The 15218-nt window shown below is 50.5% G+C and overlaps 2 protein-coding genes across 3 annotated transcripts in view; one reads left to right on the forward strand and one right to left on the reverse strand.

Annotated features, from left to right (window-relative positions):
- Positions 1-1301, reverse strand: part of MARCHF5 (membrane associated ring-CH-type finger 5) — a 390101-nt gene extending 388800 nt beyond the window's left edge. Inside the window, exon 1 of one of the 2 annotated variants that reach the window (XR_015295957.1) lies at positions 851-1188. Coding sequence is in view for 1 of the 2 variants with exons in the window: in XM_086922504.1 (XP_086778630.1) it covers positions 851-897 (47 nt within the window). In the remaining variant the exon portion in view is untranslated. Of the gene's footprint in view, positions 1-850 lie in introns of both variants that reach the window. The other variant, XM_086922504.1, reaches the window with a different exon arrangement.
- CPEB3 (cytoplasmic polyadenylation element binding protein 3) overlaps positions 1262-15218 on the forward strand; it is a 1233156-nt gene continuing 1219199 nt past the window's right edge. Inside the window, exon 1 of the mRNA XM_086922496.1 lies at positions 1262-1400. The gene's annotated coding sequence lies outside the window, so the exon portion shown is untranslated. The remainder of the gene's footprint in view (positions 1401-15218) is intronic.

The following is a 15218-nucleotide window of genomic DNA, read 5'->3' on the forward strand; positions in this document are numbered from 1 at the left end:
AGGAACGAGCAGAGCCCCAGTTCATGTGGCCACCACACATTCTTCTGTGATCCCTGAATGTGATCCCTGAATGTAATAAGGCAGAGGAAAGAATATTTCATGCAGAGTACCAATAGTTATCAGGGCATTGAAAATCTTTATCTAAGAAATCGGTTTACAAATGTTTTTATTTGACTATATGGTGGGAGAATCAACTCCCACAGTGCTTACATGGGCAGGGAGTGCCTGCATCCTCCGACTACTGCGGTCTTTCCAGTTCAACATCTTTTACCATGAATAGCCTGTGACAATGCCATTATAAAAATCGAAAATCAAGTAAGTGTAGGGGTCTACGCGGGCTCTCGTTTCTGTTCTGCAAAAAATATGTTGGCCTGCCGGACCCCATTTACTAATTACTAGTCAGTGGGCGGTGTAAGAAAGCACACTATAAATCATATTACAATACAATGGAGTGGTACCGGTGTAGGTAAAAACATGTTTAAAAACTACTACTTTAAACAGATTTAATTGAGTTACATAATCTACTGTATTAAAGTGAAATATGAGTTCAAGTAACAAACTATTTTATTCTAACAGCGCTTTTAAAAGAGGATTGCTTTTGTTTACATTTCGTTTCTTTTGACGGCTCGTACTTTTCGTCTCCCTGTGAAGGACCTTGCACACCTCCAAGATACATATAAAGAGATTCTGCATAAATGCAACTGGAAACTTATGGAGGGTTCCGCATTGTATCGATTGCTTATTAAGAAGGGAGTCGGACTTAATACGTGTGTGACTCATTGTCATAAACACTGCCACGGAGTGCAGTACAGTAAACAGCTGTTTGTTGGTTCCGCCCCTCCACGCTTACCTATCCAGCACCTGTGGCAGGGAGACGCTGGTGGTCTGGTCCGACATGGCCCAGTCTCGCCGAGGCTCCGGTGGAGGCCAGCTGGGGGCACGCACTTCACTGTCCACTGCAGGCCTCTGCGTAGCCTTCCTGGTCCTTACACCCTCGCAGCCAACAGGTCCCGGGACCAGGCACCCCGGTTGACGTCCTCCAGCCTAGTCTCAGCTCTCTGAAGGCGTTACAAAGGCTGCTAACACCCACCGCCTCGGAGAGCGGCGGCCCCCGCAAAGGGCTCTAGCTTCGCCTGCTCCTTCTGTGAGGTATAGCAGAGTCGGAGGGGATCTCACTGGGCATTGACTGGAGGAAGCGGCAGTCACGCGCTGACGTCAAATTGCGACTCTGAGCGTGCGCGCGCTCCCTCCCTCCCTCCCAACAGGAGACTGCTTTTGCGCACTGAGAATTCCTCAGCGCCCTTGTATCTGCTTGGAAGACCGAGATGGGATCGTACCGGTTGCAACAGCAACGGGAGGCGCACGCAGGGCCACCGATTTCGGCGACGTCTTTCCAAAATGTAGGCTTCTTTTGCTTTACGTTCGCTCCCCATAACTGTAATTTGGAGTTTTATTTATCTAATTCTTGACACGAAACAGACGGTTTACCGCACCACCGCCTCTATCACTTTACGGTCTGTAGGGGCTGCCCGCTGAAAACACCCGCGACTACGCCCGTTGTGGGGAACGCCCAACACCACATTTCTCCTTAACCGAGATAAAACCGACAGCACAAGAGTAATTAATACAGAACACAAGCATGAATGAGTTCCTAACTTTCCTAACTCTCAAAGTCCTTGTACTTCTGGGACGGGACTGGATCAGGTATTAAAGTGATTCTATGGGTCCCACCTATCAGGTTAGGAGATTCTGTTGCAGGTGTAGACAAAGAGTTTTGATTCACAGCGCACACTATTGAACGGTCTGCCTGGATTCCTTCCCTCTGTTCTGATTCGGGTGGCTCTTCTCTCCTTACTATATGCCTCTGTCAGATACTTTCTTGAATGAAAGAATGAAATGAAAAAGGATTTATAGAGCGCATGGCTGCCCGGGAGCGTCCCAGCGCTGAGAGTGCAAATGTCTAACTGAGGAGAAACGGATGGGTGAAGGGAGTGAATTTTAAAGTTATTGTGGGAACAGGTATGTCTTCAGCAGTTTACGAAACTTCATATAGTTCGGTTCTGGTCGCATCCGGTTTGGCAGAGAATTCCACAGGGTTGCTGCCGTGACCGAAATAAGTCGCCCTCCGGTGCGGGCCTTCTTGACTCTGTGAACAGTGGCCAAGTTGCCTTGAGATGAGCGCAGGGACCTGTTGGGTTTGTAGGGGTAGAGCATAGTCCTCAGCATAGGGGGCCATTTACCCTGCAGGGATCTATGAGTAATACACAGAGCCTTAAATTTGATCCTTTCCTGGATCAGCAACCAATGGAGAGCTCTAAGCACTGGTTTTGCTGATGCTCTCCGAGCGGTGCCTGTCAATAGCCTCGCTGCTGCGTTTTGGGTTCGCTGAAGGATGTTAATAGTGGATTCTGGGGCAGCCATGAAAAGGGCGTTGCTGTAGTCTAATCTGGACAAGATGAGACCCTGAATGAGCAGTTTTTGGGACTGTGTCGGGAGTAGGGGGAGAATCTTCCGAGCTGAGCGAAGTAGGCCCACACAGGTACCAGCCGTCTTTTTGGCCTGAGTTTTCAAAGAGAGGTCTTGCTCCAACCAGAACCCCAAGCTTTTGAGTTCTGTCTTAGGTTGTGGAAGGGCTCCAAGACACGATGGCCACATAGAGATGGGAAGGGATGTTATTTGATGACCCAGAAGCATGAGCTCTGTTTTGAGCCATTTAATTTAAGTCTCGAGTCACACATCCAATTATGGATTCCTGCAAGACAGTCATGCAGATTTCTAAGTTTATCTATTTCAAGTGAGAATGAAACCACCATTTGGGTGTCGTCAGCGTATGTGACAGCTTTAATCCCAAAGGGGGTGACCACATCCTCCAGGGGGGCCATATAAAAGTTGAATAGTGTAGGGCTCAATGAAGAGCCCTGAGGAACCCCACACTGGAGGGGGAAAGACTTGGAACGTACATTCCCTTCACAAACCTGGAAGGTTCTGTCCTTCAGGAAAGATGTGAGCCAACATAATGCGGTGTCTCTCACCCCTAAATTAAGGAGTCGCTGGATCAGGATCCTGTGATCTACAGTGTCAAATGCAGCGCTTAGATCCAGGAGGATCAGTAAAGCCGATCCTCCCGAATCCAAGATGCACCTAGCTTCTTCGACCACTGTCAAAAGAGCGGTCTCAGTCCCCTGACCCGGGCGAAATCCTGTTTGTGAGGGGCGAAGTAGCTTATTAGTTTCTAGGAAGGCCGAGAGTTGATGGTTAACGGCCTTCTCTGCAATCTTACTCAAACCTGGCAGAAGAGAGATCGGTCAAAGGTTTGAAAAATCTTGAGGGTCAAGTCCTGGTTTCTTCTGCAGAGCTTTAACTACTGCGTGTTTCCAATTAGGGGGAACCACTCCTTGGTTAAATGAGGCATTGATAAGGTCAGTGGCCAGATGCGAGATGGTAGGTCCCACCTGTTGAATGATGTGAATGGGGGCTGGATCATTCGGGGATCCACTTTTCAGGCCTGTTAGAGCCTTCAGGAAGTCTTCATTGGATATCTGGTTAAAACTGTCCAGAGTGGGGCCTATAGTTGCGGCAGTAGAAGCCGCAGGAGCGTTATTGTCAGATTTTGGCGGAAGGGATTGTAAAATGTTTGTTATTTTGCTCTCAAAGAAAGCTGCTACTTGGTTGCATTTAGTAACCGTGGATTCCTGTATTGAAGGGGGATTGGGTATTTTAAGTAACTCTTTTACTATTTTATAGGTCTCCCGGGACGAGTTGGAGGCAGATATAATTTTCTCTTAAAAAAAAGAGGCTTGGGCTGTTTTCCGGGCTGACTTATAGGTCCTCATGGCTATTTTGTATTTCTCTTTGTTGAGGGGGTCCCAGTCCTTCCTCCATTTTCGCTCCAGAGTTTTGCAGATTTTTCTTATGTTCCTCAATTCTTGGGAGTACCATGGGGATTTGAAGATTTTGCTTTTTTTCTTCAAATTTTTCTTGGGTGCTACTGAATCAAGAGTGGTGGATAGCCATCTGGTAAAGTTAGCTTCTGCTTTCACGGGGTCCGGGTCCGCGAGAGGGCAGATTGTTTTAATTCCTGAGTCCAGTTCTCGAATGCGAGTTTGGACCATATTCTCTCCTGGGTTCGAAGTACTTGCACTTGGGGAGTGTCTAAATTGGTTTGCCATGTGAACGGGATGAGAGAGTGATCAGTCCATGGTAGTGGGAGTGCTGGTGACATTTCTATTCTAGAGATGTTAGCGAAAACTGGGTCTAAAAGATGTCCTTTAGCGGGCGCCGCCTCAGAGTTTTTTAAATAGAGGTCGAACGCCTTCAATTCTGATATAAGGTCGCTTGCAATTTTATCAGCGCGATCATCAAAATGAAGATTTAGATCTCCTAGTAAAATAAAATTGGATGTCTCGGTACAGGAAGTAATTGTGGTATCTAGCAATGAGCCTACGAAATCTCCTAGGCTTCCGGGCGGGCGGTATATAAGAATACCAGAGAGGGATTAGTTTGGCGTGATTTGAAGGGAAAAGTGGACGCTTTCGCAGTCAGCAATTCCTCCCTCTTGTGTTCGACATGTAAGATTATCTCTGTAGACTATCGCTAAGCCGCCTCCTTTTCCCTGAGTTCTATTATGGAACTGTATTAGATAACCATGGGGTAGCATGTTGACAATATCTGCCTCGGAGTTCGAGGTCAGCCATGTTTCCGTGAGGAATAGTATGTCCAGGTTAGTATCTTGGATCAGCAACTTAATTTCTGTAGAATGTTTGGGTACAGATCTACAGTTAAGCAGAGCAAGGCTTACATTCTTTGGTGTGTGCCGATTAACTTTCCAAATAGGCTCTTTCTGGGGAGATGGTGGAAGTACGGGGGGAGTGGTTGTGGTACTGAATTGTAGAAGTTCATCTTGTGAGTATTTGATCCGATATTCAGGTGAAATGGGCATAGTGTCTGGCCCTGAGCCCGGTCCGGCCCGGACGGGCCCAGACGGGCTTGCCTCTGGCGCGCGCCCGCTGCGCGTTCGGGAAGGGGTCTTCATTTTATAGTGAGTGGGCCCAAATCGCCCAGCCACTAGAGCGCTGTCCAGAACCCGTTCCAAGATGGCGCCCGAAGTTCTGCACCTCGAGGAGGATTGCTGTAAGTGACCGGGAACCCTGAAAACGGCTTCGTCTCATGAACTTAAGTCTGCAGGGAGAAGCTGCTCACTACGGTCATCGGGGGGCAAGTTTTAGAGGTAAAATTACAGTATTAAACAGTAAAATTCGATATTGCCAATGATTAAAAGCGCAAATGATTTTACAACAAACAGTGCTAAATAATATATTTTTTAAGACTAGATTCTATCCTCCCGGCTTCCGCCTCAGGAGTCCTTGCATTCAATATGGAAAGTGGACAGAGTACTGGCTCTTTTATAGTGAGTGGGCCCAAATCACCCAGCCACTAGAGCGCTGTCCAGAACCCGTTCCAAGATGGCGCCCGAAGTTCTGCGCCTCGAGGAGGATTGCTGTAAGTGACCGGTGAGCCCTGAAAACGGCTTCGTCTCATGCACTTAAGTCTGCAGGGAGAAGCTGCTCACTACGGTCATCGGGGGCAAGTTTTAGAGGTAAAATTACAGTATTACACAGTAAAATTCGATATTGCCAATGATTAAAAGCGCAAATGATTTTACAACAAACAGTGCTAAATAATATATTTTTTAAGACTAGATTCTATCCTCCCGGCTTCCGCCTCAGGAGTCCTTGCATTCAATATTCAAAGCCTTCTTCCACCCCTTTCTCTTGACCCATCTCTTTGTCAGGTATCCGACTCCAAAACTTCTTAAAGAACAATATATTCCTTGTAATCTTTTGAGTTCTTTTCCTGGCTGATATCATGGTGCCTCGAACTCTGGTTACTCTCCGAGGTGTAGGGGCTTGGATCACAGCACAAGTCATCAAGCGTTCAGCCTGGATTCCCTCTTTCTGTTCTGATTAGGGTTGCTCTTCTCCCCTTACTAAGCCTCTGTCACATACTTTCTTTCAAAACCTTCTCCCACCTCTTTCTTTCGACCCATCTCTTCAGGAGGTTTTTGTGCGGTATCCATACTCCAAAACTTCTTAAAGGAATATTCCTTGTAATAATTTGAGTTCCTTTTATGGCAGATATTATGGTCCCTCAAACTTGGGGAAACTCTCCAAGGTGGTTTCAAAGGGACCGCACCTTGCTCCCAGAGATCTGTATTTTACGAGGGCAAGATCCTCTCAGTGCAGTTGTCTACTTCGGGCTCTTCTCCGTTTGCCCCACTCCCCAGGCGCAAGCCGCCTCAGGAGCCAACGGTGGCGGGTGTCACCATGAAACATAGACACTTGTCGCCCTGAGGGGTTTCGGAAGCCAAGGTATCTTCCAGATATGCATGCCTGCAATAGCCTGGTCTATAAAGCACCAGTGTTTTTCCATTAAGGTGCGGGACCACTACTCCATGTAGCACAGCTGTGCGGCTTGGTAGTAGCGTAAGTTCGGAATTCCCAGGCCGCCCGCTTGTACAGGCAAATAGGCATGGGACTTGGCCATCTTCACATGCTTGCGTGCCCGGATGAAGTCCCATACAATTGTCTGAAGTTTTCTACTAGAGTCGGGGAGGCTGAAGTGGAAGAGTCTGCATCACATAAAGAATCTTGGGTAGTAGCGTCATTTTAATAGCGGCTATTCGCCTAAGCCAGGAAATACTGAGCTTTCCACGTGGAGAGTGTTAAGCGTGTGGTAGTTAACAGAAAACCATCATTTTGGTCAGCTTTGGACGGAAGTTTAGTGTGGATCTGGAGTCCCAAGTACTGAATTTCGCCCTCAGACCATTGTAAAGGTGTGAGGGGTGCTAAACTGGCCCTATCTGTTTCAGGGCTGGCAAAACCAAGTGCTAGTGGTTTTTGCAGGTTGGTTTTAAAGCCTGACACAGCCTTTAAGTCGGCCAACTCTGCTACAACATCTTTTAGTGAATGTTCGGGTCGGTAAGGGTCAAAAGGACATAGTCAGCCCAGAGTATAATCTTGTGCTCTCTACCAGTCATTTGGACACCAGCAATGTCGGGGTAATTGCATATGTGCTCCGCTAGGGGCTCCATATAGAGCACGAAGAGCAGGGGCGACAGAGAGCAACCCTGCAGTGTCCCACGTGTGATGGGGAAGGTGGTGTATTTCTTTCATTAACCTGTACCCGCTCCCTGGGGGCCTGGTAGCATGCTTGGACCCACCTGCAGAACCGGGTGCCCAAACCAACCCTCTGCAGCACCAATTGCAGGAAAACCCAGTGCACCTGATCAAAGGCCTTTTCGGCATCAAGTGATAGGAGAACTTTGGGTGTCTGGGTGCGTTGTACTTTGTCCACCAGGTGACACAAGCGTTTAGTGTCACTGCAACCCCGCTTCGGGAGGAACCCGGCTTGGTCGGGGTCCACTAGAACCTGCATATGGGGAGCCAACCGGCAGGCAAGGACGCTGGTAAAGAGTTTGGCATTGATATTCAAGAGGGAGAATGGATGGTAGGATGCACAGTATTTAGGGTCCTTGCCCATTTTTGAGATTACCGTAATTGTGGCCATCACATTCAGTCAGGCAGGGTGCCCATATCAGTGAGGGTATTAAATAAACAGGTTAAGAGGGGAGTGAGTTGCGGGGCGAAGGTCTTGTAGAATTCTGCCCAATAGCCATCCGGCTGTGGTGCCTTACCAGGCTGTAAGTGTTGGATGGCAGTTACAACTTCCTGTGTGGTAATCTCTGCATACAGGGTGGAAAACACCGGCGCCCCTGTGTTGACTGGAGATACGAGTGCTAAGTAGACGTGAGCCTCCCAGTCCGAAAGAGGGTCCGCCGTGGACAATGATTTATAAAATGCATGGAAAGCATCAGTGATCTCCACGTCTCGATGTAGGGGACTCCATCCACTCCAACTACCTTGGAAATGCTGCGCTCAATGGCTTGCGCTCGGAGGTGGTGTGGCAGCACCCGCCCTGCTTTGTTACCCCCAGCGTAGTATTCTTGGCGGATGCGGAGCAGGGTGTACTCCACCCTACCCATGTCCACCTCCCGGAGTAGCTTCCGAGCTGCAGTCAGCTGTCTATATATTGCCACTGACCCAGAACGCACATGCTTAGCTTCAAGTTCTTTTACTTGCTCCTCTAGCTGGCCGCTTTTAGTCTGCCTCTCCCTGTTACGGGCCTGTGATACAGCGCTGTCCCCTACCTCTCTGATACAGCGTCCCCCAGCAAGATCCCCTGCCTCAGAACCAGACCCTGAAGTGTCCCTGACAATCTGGACTCCACCCCTCTGTCCTTCGTTTCAGGACACAATCGAAACTGGAGTGAGACCGGAAGCACAATCCCGTGACCCCGGAAGTCCCTCCCTAATCCTGGAGCTGGAACACGGAAAAGACTGAGCCGAGGAGAGAGGAGTGTTCAACGCGGCGAACTCGTGGCAGGAGGCTCGAACGAACACGCAACCAGAGAAGGCGACCTCGGAAGAGGAGGAAGACGTTTGGAGTGAAGACTGGTGGAGTCCACAGGAGGTGGCTGGGGAGAGGCCACAACTCACGGAAGAGTTGCGGCGGGGCATGTGAGTAACATATCTCCAAGTCTATTGTCTATAGCACTGTAGCAACTTAGGTGCTGTGTATATATCCGTGTATATAAAAAAAGCATCACCTTGGGGTTAGAACTACACTGTATTTAAACCCTGTATAGCATCGCTGGGTCTCACATGGACACAATTGTAATTAAACCCTTCACCACCCCTCACTTCCACCCCCCCCGACTTTGCTCTCTCTCTCTGCCTACCTACCTCTATCCAATCCCCTTCCTTCCTCACGGTCCCTTTCAAATCCCTCACACCCCGGTGTCGGTAGAAAGACTCGATCATTCCGGTCCAGGTGGACTAATAGCCCCTTTGTTTCTTGTTTCCCTATACCCTCCGACGACCTGATCCAGAGCAACCCAGGCTGAAGACCCGACGTCCCGGTTCCATCTCACAGAGAAGACCCGGATACCCCTCCCTTCAAGCTCATCTTTGTGTTTCATTTTTTTACAACATGAACTGTTGTATAAGAATAATAAAACAAGGTAAACCATCGCCCACTACATACAGCCTCCACGCCTGTTATTCCAGTCCGCCACAACCCCACGATCACAGTTGGTGTCAGAAGTGGGATATCCCGGAAGTATGGAGGCTGCAGTAAAGAAACTGGCAGAGACTCAAGAACAGCTGGGGTAGATGATGGAGCATTTCCTCAAAACAGCCGAAGACGACAGGGGCAGTTACACGATGTTCTTAAAGGACAAGGAGTCGCCCAGGACCAGGCAATGGAAAAACTCACTGATGTCCTAGGACAACAAAGACCGGTTGCTTCCCTCCCTTCGGTTGTGCTGCAGAAATACGTGCCGGGGGAAGTCCCGGATTATTTCTTTACAATTCCGAACGACTGGCCCAAGCAGCATCCTGGCCCCCTGATCGTTGGGGACAATATTTGGGACCCCTGCTGACAGGAGACCTACAGTCAGCATATCAGCAAGCAAACATCCAGGTACAGACCCCTTATAATGATATTAAAAGATGCATCCTAGGGGGGTGTGGCTAGCAGCCGAAGATGGCGGCAGCATAGAAGGCGAGCTCCGCGGTTGAAGCGGCCTCCTCGACGATCCGACCACTGATCCGTCCCACAAATATCTCCTACGGGAAAGGATCGATGCCCAGGACCGGGCGGCACAAACCGAAACAATCGGAACAAAAATCCGACATCGGGAAGTACAGTTCCGAGAGAAGCCCGTGCGGGCAGCAGAGCAGGCCTACAGCCGGGCCGCAGACTGAAGCGGCGAGCCGACAGGAAGTGCTACAATCAGGGCGAGATAATACCGGAAGCGCCCGCTCGTGGACGAGCTAGTGCCGCAGGAAGGAACAGCGGAACAGCGCCATCGCCGAACTTGAGGGGCTGGGGTCCGGAGGACCAAACATCCTGATCGGTAGTTCCGTGGTGGTTCAGAAGCTCCCAGCGAACATACGGAAGCAAAAAATCCCTGCGACCTCCGGGCCGAGGCCGCCATCTTGGTCACGGAGCACGGGTGACCCCGGGGTGCGAAACAGCGAAAAGACCGCGCTGACCTCCCCGAGAGCCGACAGTTTTGGTGGACAACAGAACTCATCCTACAAACCACTGGCTGCCCGGTGAAAAAGGGTGCAAAATCCGTCGCATAGTGGCGCGACCGGAGGCGGAGGCAAGCAGGCGCATATCCGGACTTAACCACCACGATATAGACGCAGGACCCAGGGCACGGACTCAACCTCTCGGGCCCCATACCCCTCATGCAACGATATGCTCGAGATAATCGGTCCGTAGAGGCACTGCACAACGACTAGGACCTACATACGGAGATTGGGCGGCGACTTGTGCTTAGCAGGAAGTGCGGGCCGCTCCGCGACAGACTTGGTGGCACGGAGGGGAGCAAACCCCATCGGTCAGTGGCCCTTTAGACCGATCGGCCCAATTCCGGTGAGCGTGAAGTGAACAGAAAGCCTCCGCAGGGGTTTCATCTTAACGGTCGCAACACCATTCGGGAACTGATTTCATAACGAGCGACCACTGCGGACCGCGGCGGAAGGGACCGCCAGGATGGCCGGTAAAGGGCCGAAAAGCGGAGCGGCGCAAGCCCGACTTGAAAGATATGCCTACGATAAGTCTACCTCCTCCCCGCCAGATGCGAAACAGCAGGCGGGCAAAACCGCGGACACAGCGGGGGCAAGAAAGCGACCTTGGACGACGTGATGCGGGCCCTCACCCAGGTACAGGCAACAGTGGGATCGATCTCAGCAGAAATAACTCTCATACGTGCAGACTTCCATAAAATGACAGAAAAAGTGAATGCAATGGAAGTAGTGACCAAATCGTTGGTGGAAGATGTCTCCGAACTGCAGTTAAGTGTGGAGCGGATCACAAAAGAAAACAAGGAGCTGCGGGACAAGCTGGATGACCAGGAAGGGGGCTCGAGACGGAACAACATTCATATCATAGGGGTTCCGGAATCGGAAGACACAAGGGCGATGGACCTGTATGTGGAAGATCTGATCAAGCAAAGCCTCCAGCCCAAGGGTCTCTCCGCTTTCTTTACAGTGGAAAGAGCGCACCGAGTTCCCGGGGGACGCCCGAAAACCGGGGCTAACCCAAGGCCGATCATTGCTCGGCTCATCAATTTCAGAGACAGGGATGCGATCCTACAGGCAGCAAGAACTTCACCCCCCATCAGAATACAAAACTCCACTCTGGCATTCTTCCCTGACTATACGGCGGAAGTCGCACGTAGGAGAAGAACTTTTTTTGAAGTTAAAAAAGAACTTAGGGCGAGGGAGATTCCCTACTCGATGCTTTTTCCAGCCAGACTGAGGATAGTGGCGGACAATAAAACATGGTTTTTCGACACTCCGGAGGCAGCTCAGGATTGGCTGGAGGGATGGAGACCAGCAGGCCTGCCTCGCCGCTCCAACAGATCGAACAAACATCGCAATAACGGACCCCGAACGGGATCCCAGTAATCTGGGGGAGAAGCAGACTCACACTCACCTCTGAACGACGTACCAGAAACAGAAGACAATGAGGACCAATGACTTCCCGATGCGGCCTACCTAGGCCAATTGTGTCGCTGACCGGGGGTGCTGCCATGGACACTGGGCAGAGATCCTCCGTGGTCAAGGAGGGGGCCGCCGACTCCGGAGAGTCCTTCACCCCAGCGAGCAAGTACTGTGTTTTGGGTTGGGATCAGGCACTCTGCTGAGTTGGGGGGGGCGGGCAGTTTTAGGTCCGTTTAGCAGGGGGGCAGGGTGGGGGGGTGTTGGGGGGCGGGAGGTTTTGCATTGTTTAAATTGTTCTACCGGTCAAGATTGGAACTATATGGTACACACCAACCGAAAGGCGACACATTGGAAATGCGCTCGCACACAATCACCACGACACACAAAGGTCGGCCACCACAGATATTATGGCACACACCACAGGTTTTGACGTAGAAAGGGAGGTAGCCAGGACGGGGCAGGTGACACCACTGTGCCTTATGACATGGAATGTTAGGGGTCTGGGGGACAAAGTTAAAAGAGGCTTGGTGTTACAGAGCATAAAACGACTAAACCTAGCCCTGGTCCTACTCCAGGAAACACACTTAACAGGCACAGCAACCAAAGCACTTGATAGGAAGGGCTACAGTATGATCGTACACTCAGAGTTCACTAGGGGGTCCCGTGGTACAGGGATTCTGATGCACCGCTCATCGAGATTCATACTCCAATCCACGAAATCAGACACACAGGGACGTTTTGCGGCGGCACACGGGCAGTGGGAAGGAAGACCGCTCAATGTGGTCTCGGTCTATATCCCGCCGGCACTGCATGCTGTCGCACTACCAGAATTGGGGAAATTCCTGCTAGACCTTCCAGAGGGAGACCTCATTGTGGGTGGGGACTTCAACGCAGTAGCACACAACACACAAGACAGATTCCCGGCGAGAACTCAGTCTCCCGGGCCCTCCCGACTACATGATTTTATGGAAGCACAGTGCTTGGTGGACCTCTGGCGGCGATTCCACCCAGACAACCAGCAATACACATTCCATTCAGCGGTCCATGATAGTTTGTCACGGATCGACTATTTCCTAACACTGGGACACGGCACCCTCACTATAGAAGACATACAAATCAAACCAAGGGGTGTTTTTCGGATCACTCTCCCCTGACACTGAGTCTCTCCAACCCTGGACGGACCCGGACACCCATTTACCCGATCTACCCGGGATACCTTAAAGTACCATTAGTAGCAAAAGCACTAAAGAGAGAGACAAGGACATACTTCGCTGAGAACTTAGGGTCCGTTAAGGCCCCCATTATCCTATGGGAAGCGTACAAAACGGTTCTCAGGGGACAGGCTATTTCCACTATCATGAGATACAAACGAACGCAAAAACAAGAGCTCCTAGACCTAGAAGACTGGCTCGCCAAGGCCAACAGAGAGCATGAGACTGACCCAACGAGGGACACGCTGCACAGACTTCGACTGTGTCAGCAGCGTCATACCGACCACATACGCCGCAAGGTAGTGGACAATATAGCGACGACAGCACACAGAATCTACGATGTAGGTGACAAAGCTGGTAGGCTCATTGCCTGGTTAGAGAAAAAACGGGAGGGGCAGAGGGCTATCCTACACTTGAGAGATCCTGCAGGGGTACTACAAACCCGTCCCTCACTGATAGTAGAACTCCTGGCTGACCACTTTCAAACAGTATATTCCCCTGAATTCGATGTTACCCGAGAGATGGCGGAGGCGTCTCTCGCAGGAGTACCCACTCGCACCTTGTCACAGGACAATAAAGACGAGTTGGAAATGGACCTGACTGCTGAAGAGTTACAGATAGCCATCACTGCATTACACTCAGGAAAAGCGTTAGGTCCCAATGGGATAACGATTGAATGGTATAAAACCATGTCGGAAACTCTTGCGACCCCCCTACTAGATATGTTTAAGGCCAGTCTGGAACAGGGACAGTTGCCGCCCGATCAACGCGCAGCAACTATAATAGCAATACCAAAACCCGGCAAGCCACCTGAGGACTGCGGGTCATACCGCCCAATATCTCTACTTAATGCCGAGAGTAAGATCTTAGCGAAACTACTAGCCAACAGACTGTTACCTCATCTGGTGCATCTAATACATCCTGATCAATCCGGATTCATGCCGCATAGGAGTACGGCGATGAATCTCAGGCGCCTACACGGCGTGATGGCACGGGCTCCATTACTGTCAGAACCAGCAGCTATCCTGTCACTTGACGCCAAAATGGCGTTTGACCTGGTGGAATGGCGCTACCTCTTTGCGGTTCTGGAGCATTTGGGTTTCGGCCCAAAATTTGTAGCGTGGATTAGACTTTTGTATAAAAGCCCAGTTGCCCGAGTGACAGCAAATGGCCACATCTCGAGAGAAATACCACTAGCGAGGGGAACGAGACAGGGGTGCCCACTCTCGCCGCTCCTGTTCGCACTGGTCCTGGAACCCTTAGCCACCATCATCAGGACCACCCAGTTATTGAAGGGCATACGGTGGGGAGGCGACTGGGAAGACAGGGTGTCACTATATGCCGATGACATGTTGATCTACCTAACAGACTTAGCAACTGGTATTCCGGTACTGCTGGCCTTGTGTGAGAGGCACGGCACAGCCTCGGGGTACAAAATAAATTGGACGAAATCTGTGCTCTATATGCTCCACGGCACGCCACCGACCCTAAGTGCGGACTGCCCATTATTATTAGAATCCACCTCCTTTAAATATCTAGGGATCCACATCACACGAGAGCATGCGACCTTTCAGGACTTAAATCTCAGGCCGCTGCTCGACAGATTAAAATCAGACGTACGTCACTGGAAAACCCTCCCATTAACACTGTTGGGTAGAGCCGCACTTTTCAAGATGATGGCACTACCCCGTTTCCTATACGCCCTGGAAAATACGCCAGTGTTGGTCCCATCATCGTTCTTCCGACAAATATCGACTCAACTGTCCAGTTTATTGTGGGGAAACAGACCGGCCAGGGTGGCGCATGTGAAATTGATTCGAGACTGGTATAGTGGGGGGATAGCACTCCCAAATTTGGAACTATATTACTGGGCAGCCCACCTCAAAGTGATTAACCAGTGGATACACAGGCCGCAGGACGATCCGGCATATGTGGCGGATAGGAGGCAGCTAGGGACAAACCCGCTTCTGGCCCCACTCTACAATAAAGGATTGATGGCAAAACTCAGCGGCTCAACTAAACACACTGTGACGCTATGGCATAAAGCCCAAACCCGACTAAAATGGGAGGGAGTAGTTACACGACTTACACCCCTGTGGGACTCCAGAATTTTGGGGAATCTGAGACACAGTAAAGGCTTCGAACAGTGGGACAATATCGGGATTTCCACGGTGGGTGATATGTGGACGAAGGATGGAGTGGTTCCGTTTGAGACCCTGAGGGAACAGTACGACTTGGGCATTACTGAAACATACCGTTACATACAGATTCGTCACGCATTACTGTCAGCAATAGAACCAGGCACTAATGTCCCAGAATCGGCCCCGTTGGAGGACCGACTACTTACAGACTACATGGAGGCCAGTGCCACTTCCCTCACTTACCGTAAACTCATAAACAACTTACCTGACCTGTTGCAGAAATTGCAGGAA

The sequence above is a fragment of the Lissotriton vulgaris genome, chromosome 5 (assembly GCF_964263255.1).
Source record: "Lissotriton vulgaris chromosome 5, aLisVul1.2, whole genome shotgun sequence".
In the NCBI taxonomy this organism is placed as follows: Eukaryota; Metazoa; Chordata; class Amphibia; order Caudata; family Salamandridae; genus Lissotriton; species Lissotriton vulgaris.